The sequence below is a fragment of the Gambusia affinis genome, linkage group LG03, assembly GCF_019740435.1.
Source record: "Gambusia affinis linkage group LG03, SWU_Gaff_1.0, whole genome shotgun sequence".
Classification (NCBI taxonomy): domain Eukaryota; kingdom Metazoa; phylum Chordata; class Actinopteri; order Cyprinodontiformes; family Poeciliidae; genus Gambusia; species Gambusia affinis.
In genome coordinates this window covers 14,706,092-14,714,355 of record NC_057870.1, presented here as the reverse complement: position 1 = coordinate 14,714,355, position 8,264 = coordinate 14,706,092, and the positions used below count along the sequence as shown (strand labels likewise).

The 8,264-nt window shown below is 40.8% G+C and overlaps 1 protein-coding gene across 4 annotated transcripts; it reads left to right on the top strand.

The window, feature by feature from the left end:
• The first annotated feature begins 635 nt into the window (after positions 1-635).
• Positions 636-8,053, top strand: zfand5a (zinc finger, AN1-type domain 5a). 4 transcript variants are annotated; one of them, XM_044110971.1, is made up of 6 exons: positions 636-958; positions 4,417-4,578; positions 4,872-4,974; positions 5,104-5,189; positions 6,063-6,191; positions 6,314-8,053. In XM_044110971.1, the coding sequence occupies exons 2-6, from the start codon at positions 4,419-4,421 to the stop codon at positions 6,460-6,462; spliced, it is 627 nt and encodes a 208-aa protein (XP_043966906.1). In that variant the 5' UTR covers positions 636-958; positions 4,417-4,418; the 3' UTR covers positions 6,463-8,053. The 4 variants fall into 4 exon arrangements, with proteins under 4 accessions (XP_043966906.1, XP_043966904.1, XP_043966908.1 ...); XM_044110969.1 differs by having other exon boundaries at positions 5,101-5,189; XM_044110973.1 differs by having other exon boundaries at positions 636-1,034.
• Positions 8,054-8,264: the final 211 nt, after the last annotated feature.

Below are 8,264 nucleotides of genomic sequence, written 5' to 3'. Positions count from 1 at the left end.
GTTTCTGAGACGTTGTTGAATCTGCACATCATGAAGAATCAAGGCAGTTGTGAAGGCAATGCGGCATAGAAATTTTTTTTTACTTAAAGTACATTTAACTGAATACAAATCTATCTATATGATTGGATCTTACTGGTACAAATTTGACTGATTTGATTAAATATTTATTTATAACTTAATATAAATTTGACCAGTTTGTCCACTGGAGGCCCTTGAGATTAAATAGATCAATTAAATTGAATCAAAAAAAAAATAATTTCCCGCACCTTCCGCCCTCGTGACTTGTTTGTTGCTACCTCCTGACTGCACTGTCTGCATCAGTGCAGTCACTGACCCACAACTCTACCATAATAAAACAGCATCATGTCCTGGTTGTAAATCTTCTTTTGTGCTGCTGATGCTTTGTGATAGAAATTAACATTCAGGCCACGGTGACAGAAACAGAACCATAACACAAATAACAAGAAAAAAAAGGCGTTCCCTGTTTATTGTGCTTTTAAAAAATATGTATAGCACACGTCATTATTCATTCATTCGTCCATTTAGGTGTATTACTCAGTAAATGGATTCGTGTCCTTGTGGGTGGATGACGAACTGACATGTAATAACCAGAGCCAGACAGAGCTGCTCAGAGCGCTCCGGGGCTCCGCCGGGCAGCCAATGGTGACACGTTGTTCTTACCCGTGACATCATCATCCACCACTCCTCTTGCTAAAGAAGGAAACAAACATCCATCCAGCAGAAGAAGAAGGGGACGGGAGACGGAGAGAGGAAGGAGGAAAAGGCAGGAGGCCTAGGAAGGGACGTTTAAACCCGTCTAAATCCGCCTGACTGAGAGGACGACGACACAGAAACGGGGGAAAAAAAAGAGGAAACTCCACATAATAACTTCGACCTTTTCTGACAAAGACAACCGCTTTTCCTGTCCTCCAGCGAGAAACCCATCGATTTTCAGCAGGTGATCATGGATTATTGCTTTTTTTTTTTTTTTCTTGAAGTGGATTGGCGTTACAGAGAAAGCGATTTGTATTGAGGTAAAATACTAGAGATGTGTGTTTTTGATGAGCTAATGGCGACCTTTACTGATGGATTAAAAGGTCACACGGTATGTGCTTTGCAGTGATCAACCTTCTTTTGTCTTTGCCTCCTCCACCTCCACCATGTCCTCCTCCACCTGACTTGAAATATCACAAGTCCTCGAACGTGACTTTGTGTTTAAAAAAAAAAAAACAAGGGAGGGAGCTGAGGTAGTGCTGCTTACAGTCTCTGTTTTTCAGCCTGTCCCGAGCTGGGGGATGGGGTGAACCAAAAGCCTGTTAATTCCTGTCTACAAATAGAAAATTTATAAGCCGAATAGACAAGTGGAGCGAGAGAGGCCGCTCTCAAATGAAACTCGCAGCCTTTGCTTCGACGGTAACGTAATTAAATAAAACCAGAGTGTTAGCTTGTAGTTGGAGCTGCTGGGTGAGACGAGGTTTCGCTCGACGTGAGGGCTTTAAAGAAAAGTCGCTTCTAGGCGACTAATTGTGATTATATAATGAGTTTGTTTTTTTTAATGTTGCTTTGTTAGGGACACTTTGGAGATCCGTATTAGGCGCAAGTGTTGCGATAAATGCGAGACACATTGCGATTTAAAAACAGGAAGCAAGGAGGCTGCAGACAAAGGAGGAAAGAAGAAACAAAGGAAGGACGTTTCATTCTGGCTTGGCTACTGAATGTTTCACAAAATGCCACCATTGGGGCTTTTTCTACCAACTTCTGGTGGTTGTTTTCAGTTTTATCTTGTTTTTATGGCGAATAACCCCCCAGTTTCTGTCCTGTCCTTCACTGTGACTCAGGACTTCTCAAATCCACCAGCAGGGCCTGAAATATGAGCTTTCCCTTTGTTTGCTAAAGTTAACCCCATATATGTTGGTTTAAACTGGTCTCTTATAGAAAACAAGACTGAGGCTTTCTCATAAGCTCCTGCTGCATGTGTTTAACATTTTTGTGAAAGGAAACTGTGGTGAGCGGTTGTGTCTGGGCTGGAAACTCCCTGCCTTGCCCTGTCAGGTGGGTTTTCTAATGCGTAATGCACCTCATTAAGGTCACAATCTTGTCAGATCGAAAGCCTTTGGTGGATCAAATGTCAGGTTTCTGTAGGGATGGGCTTTTATGGGCATAAAGTTTTAACAATCTTTTGTGATATTTATGTGTGCTCTTTGACAGCCATTCCAAACTTGGACAATTCCACTTATTTGTTTATTAAGAACCACAACATATATGCTAAAATACTCAGTGCAGCTTTTTTGTTCCAGAAATTGGCAATATTTTAGATTTAAAAAAAATGAAATTCAACATCTTTTCACCTCTACATTCAGGCACAGGGTGTTGCTTGATTGTACATAGAGATAAATCAATGGGAGTCGTTCGTTGTAATGCATTTGTTGAATATGAGGAGAAAATTTCATTTGTCAGCAAATGAATTCCCAGTATTCACCTGCAGTGAGAGAGTCTAACAACAACAATTCACTAAAAATAAAGACGGCCTATTATCGAAAAGTCACATTGAGCTGTGCTGCTGCACAAAACACAGCAATAACACTCAGTCATAACTTGAAATGCAGCATTTGTTTTATCATTACCCAGCTGTGGAAAATAGTTCATTATGTTTGTTTGTTGTAATCAAAAAAATGACTAATTCTTATCCCATAATCATTCTATTCGCAGCAAATAATGGACAGTATGATTGCTTCACACTGTAGGGATATGTAGACAGGTCTGTGGTTTGTGTGACACGTGAACCAAAAGGTAACAAATGAGCCAACAACATGAAATTATTTAATTTTGAGCTTTAGTTGCCAATCTAGGGAAGACGAAGCATTGCCTTAAAATAATTAAATCAAAAATATATTCAATAAATCCAGATTAAAGATGCCTTCATGAATATGTTCTTTATATTTAAGTAAATGTCAGGAAAATAAAATTGGAAAGAAAAACAAACTGAGAAGTGACAAGCTCATTATTGAAGATTAAATAAGTGGGCAGGACAACACTGAATTAAGATGCTCTTTACGCAACTACAAAATAGTTTTCCGGTGACATGATAATTATGTTATTGAACCACTTATTAATATCGATATTTATTATAGCTCACTCCCTCTGTCTGGTGTTTCTCAAGAGTTTGCAGTTGAACATGTGACTCAATGGCAGCGGTCTTTTGTAAGCTTTTCCAAGAGCTTCATTGACACAGAACTAGCTTGTTGGTGTAAAGGGGCATGGAAGGAGGGTGAGGGGGAGTTAGCTGAGAACTTTGTGGCCTTTGCTGATAAGAAGCCCCCCCCCCTCCAAGCGTTCGCACACATGACATCCTAAACAAAACAAAAACACACACCTGCCGGCCTCTCCTTGACCATTGACTTGATTTTTCTCGCGTTTGTCTGTGAGCTGAATACAAACAAACTTTTTAAGACAACCAAAGCGCTTGTCGTGTCACAGCAGAGCCAGGCCAAAGGTTGTTTGCTAGGGGAACTATGAGGCTGTTGATGCGATCAGATGATATGCTAAACAACCTCTCAATAAGGACGGGCAGATCTGGGTCTTCCCGTCTGTTCGTCAGAGGTGTTTCTGACGTGTTGCGTAAAAGTCAGTGTGTCTTATTACACAACTTCCTGTGGCGTCGCGGTGCATCAAAGGCAGACCATAACGTCACAGCACTGCGTGTTCTGCCAAATTGCTCAAGCACACACACACACACACACACACACACACAGAGTCTTGTTTTTCTGTGGCACAGGAAGTTTTCCCAACACCTTGAAACACAGGACGCCTCCTTAAACTGCTGACCAACTTTGTTGCTTCTCTTTCGGCCAGCAGAAAGTTGATTGTACCTGACGAGAAATGTTTGCGGTTCTGTGGAGCAGCAGCTGCTTGTGAGTCACAGCTTCGCTTTGTGTTTTTATTGTTATGGGAAGTACAGTGAATGACCCGATAAGGCCATGAAAGGGAGTCACTGTAGCGGCCTACGAGGAAGAAGGGCCAGTTCATCAGGAAAGGTTTTGACAAGAAGTGGACTAAACAAAGAACGCTGTGATCGGAGAGCCGTGTTGAGGAAAAGCGGTGATCAGAACAGAGTGAGCGCTGTTTGTTGTCTAAACTTCCTGTGGAGAACAGCTCATTACTGTATCCAGGCGAAAGGACAAGTCGAAACAGAGAGACATGTTTTTGACTTCTCATGGTCTGAACCTGCTGTCAGTCAGTCTCTATAAACTAGATCAGCAGAAAAAAAGCCACTTTTTTTTTCTTTTTTTGCTTTCAGTTCTTTCTAAAGGAAAGGTGCTTCTCTTTCTCTTTCTCTCTCTCTCTCTCTCTCTCTCTCTCTCTCTGTCGCAACAACAATAATCCTTCACACTCTGCTTCTTTCTCTTCCTCTGTTAGCAATGGCTCAAGAGACGAACCAGAGCCCGGTCCCCATGCTTTGTGCCACAGGCTGTGGTTTCTATGGCAACCCAAGAACCAATGGCATGTGCTCTGTTTGCTACAAGGAACACCTGACGCGACAGCAGAGCAGCGATCGCATGAGCCCCATGAGCCCAATGGGTAAGGCATCATACAAAGCATGAAAGTCTTTGTTGAAGAAGTTATTATTATTATTATTATTATTATAATTAATTTACTTGTTTTTGTTATTTATTTATGTACTTTTCTGTATATTTTTTTCCCAAAGATGTGTAATTAGAATAGGACAGGCATATAGCTATCCCAAAGCAGCTGATTTCTCTTTTTTTTATTCATTCTATTAGTTTTAATAGCTCTTAGGGAAAATGTGCACACATTTATACATATGTGTATGTGTATTTTTTTTAAATCTCCTTCGGTGTTTTGTCATTAAGGCTCCACTGCTAGTCCTACCTCAGAGGCCTCAGCCATCCAGAGACTAGAAGCCAGTCTAGCCAAGGTTGACGCCTCCCCTGCCTCCTCACCAGACATGTCTAGGTCAGTAATGGCTGCAGACGGCTTGGCTCGATCAATAAGCTCTCCTCGCATTCGTATCTTTATGAACGTCTTCCTAACTAACGGGACTCTCATTCGAATTTTCTATTTTATTTTTTTTTAAACCAGCAGGACTGTTCAAGGATCTCTTCCTGTAACCCAACAGATGACAGAGATGAGCATCTCCAGAGAGGAGAAGCCTGAACTCCTAGAGCCTGGTGAGACATGTCGCACATAAAACCCGTTTGTTTTTCAGACACACGCGCACAGGCCGTCGAAAGCTCACAGACACCTCGACTCTGCTTTGTAAGGTCCGACGGCAGGCCTCGGTTTATTTCCGATGCTTTGCAGCGCAGCTTAAATTTAACAGCTGGTTTTACTTAGAGCTTCTGAGAAGGAGATGGCGTCTAAAAATAAGCCTGTTTAAAAATACCTCTAAACTGGAGGAGAGAGTCAGATTAGATTCTGCCTGCTGGAGTCCTGCTCAGCGTAGAGTGCTGTTTTCCAACAATGCCAGTGTGTAGATGAGAGGCGCACAAAGCAGACTTGGGACTGGAAGGAGATTTTCATTCATGTAACATTGAGTGAAAATGTTGCTTTAGTTATTATTAATTGTCTGTCTAGCAACAGTTTTATTTTAAGGCAAAAGTTTTTTCCTGATGCTCCTCTGTAACACAGCATAGTGCTACAAGTGTAATAACATTATATATAACATTTAATTAGTTTATTATAGCTATTAAAAATAGAGTGAGCGCTGGCAAAATTGAATAATTGTTTTCGAAAGCTTTCTGCAGTATTTCCCTCTTTCATAGAGTAACACAAGCATAACAAGCTAACACCAGCTGGTTAGTTATCGCACTAAATTCAGGTCACTCCTGAATGTTTTTTTTTGCCTGATTAAAATGACTTTAAACTGTAAAAATTGTACGATGTTAGAAATGTTAGAAATCTTTTGAAACCAAAACCAGTTCACGCCTGAAGCAAAGGAAATGATTTGGGATAAATCTACGCAGCAGTTGCTGTTTTAATACGTTTCATCTGCATGACACGAATACATCCTTTTATTTTTTTATTTTTCTCTTTGTGTGTAGTTGTAAGCCAGCCTGCTGCTTCTAGTCCTTCTCCTGTAGCTTCTCCCAGCACCGAAGAAGGCAAGGGTGAAACCCCCAAACCCAAGAAAAACCGATGCTTCATGTGCCGCAAAAGAGTGGGCCTTACAGGTAAGCTGTTATCAGACATTTCGAAGACTGCAGGTTTATTTTCCACAAGTCACTTGTTGAGTTTTTCCTGTTCCATTTGTTTTAATGTGGTTGCTTTAAATTTTGCCCTTTTGACCTTCCAGGGTTCGACTGTCGCTGTGGTAACCTGTTCTGTGGCATCCATCGATACTCCGACAAGCACAACTGTCCCTACGATTACAAGGCCGAGGCTGCCGCCAAGATCCGCAAAGAGAATCCCGTGGTTGTGGCTGACAAGATCCAGAGAATATAGATGGGGTGGGGGGAAAAATGGTGTTGGAAATGAGGAAACATCTTGCAAAAGACTGGAGAATGAGTGAAAACCTTTGACATGAGTGCGAGTGGCTAAATCAAAAGGACTTGATTTGCAAAAATGATGAAAAAGCAAAAAAAAAAAGCAAAAAAAAAAAAGCAAAAGACCCTAGCTGAGGGAGATGCATGAGTGATCACTTTTTTTCATTTTCATTAATTCATTAGATTGTTTTAATCTCGTTTTCTGTGGTGTGAATATGCCGCCGTTGAGTCCTTTTCCTTTTTTGTTTTCTTTTTTTTATGTGTTTTATTAAGAGCAGACCAGGCACGATGTCCAGGATATGCTGTGCTCCCCTCACCAAAACCAGGTTGTCATTTTGTGCCAAACAGCCATTTTTACTAAACCCTCAAAGCATTCAGATTACAGAGAAAAAGAAATCTGCCCGCCTTGTCGTTTAATCCTAAAGAAAAAACTTAAGCATCACTCTTGAATAGGAGGATTTTTTTTTTTTTTTTTACCGTATTTCTCCTAGCTTTACCTACCTCAGAGGTGCTGTGTTGTCTTCCCTTCTATCTGAATCCCTGATTGAACCTCCAATCAACTCGCCTGCGTTCACTTTCATAGTTTGTTTTTTTCGTAATACACACAAAGATCCCCCGCCCTTCAACCAAATCTGAACCACAAACCCGACTTGGAAAAATGGTCCCAGATCTGATTGTAATCGATCGACTGGTGCTGGCCTGAGAGGGCGGACGCCGGCACCCGTTCCCGATGCGCCAGGTGCACGAATTTCACATGTTGCAAGGGGCATAAATGAATGGAATAAATGCATGAGTTGCTCTTCATCTGCGTTAGAGTTTCAGAAATATCACTCGCCTTAGGGTTTTTTATTTTTATTTCCAGAGACAATTATCTAATTTTTATTTTATCTAATTTTTTTCTTCTTCCATTGTACTGATGTTGGCGCATGGACTTGGTGCATTTGTGGATTTTTTCCTTTTTTTTTTTTTTTTGCGCTAACACAACAGTCATGTGAGCACAGTGTGTGTGTGTGTGCGTGCATGTGTGCGTGTGTGTGTGTGTGTTCTTACGTGGGTGTGTCCCCCCCTTCCTTTCTCTTCCTCCCGTCCTTTTTAGCTGTGGAGCTACCCGGTTTATCAGCACATGTTTACAGAAGTACAGGAGCATGCCAGAGCTAGATTAATGAAAAATAATAGAAACTGAGATTAGATGTAACTTCTCATCTGTCAAGCGTTTATCGATCTATAGAGCGCGAGTGTGCATTTGTGCGTGTGCATGTGCACTTCCCTGTGCAAAAAAAAGAAGTGTGTTTTCATGGCTGCCTGACACATGTATGTTTGTGACTTGTTACTTTTCCCCCCAGTGAGGATGCGTTTCATTGAAAATTGAAATGACTGAGTTTTTCTTTTCTTTTTTCTTTTTTTTTGATTCTTAGTTATATGCAAATTTGTACAAAAAAGTGAAAAAAAAACAACAAACTGTGTTGATATTTATGTATTGCATATAATCTTGCTATCCAGCATTACAACAGAATAGTATCATGTAAATAAAACTGTACAGAGAGACGTAACCAAGCCTCACTTACTGTTTTGTGTTCCTACAGCCAACCATTTCATTTAAATTTGGGGGTTTCGGTCGGCTAAGCCTCTTATGAGTTTCGTTGTTCAGAAGAAAAGTAGCACAGTGGGATATTATATGCAGATGGATGACAAAAGTGCAAGTGCTTCTCAAAGTTTATTTCAGTAAACCAATTTGAAAGGTGATGTAAAACATGCAAATCT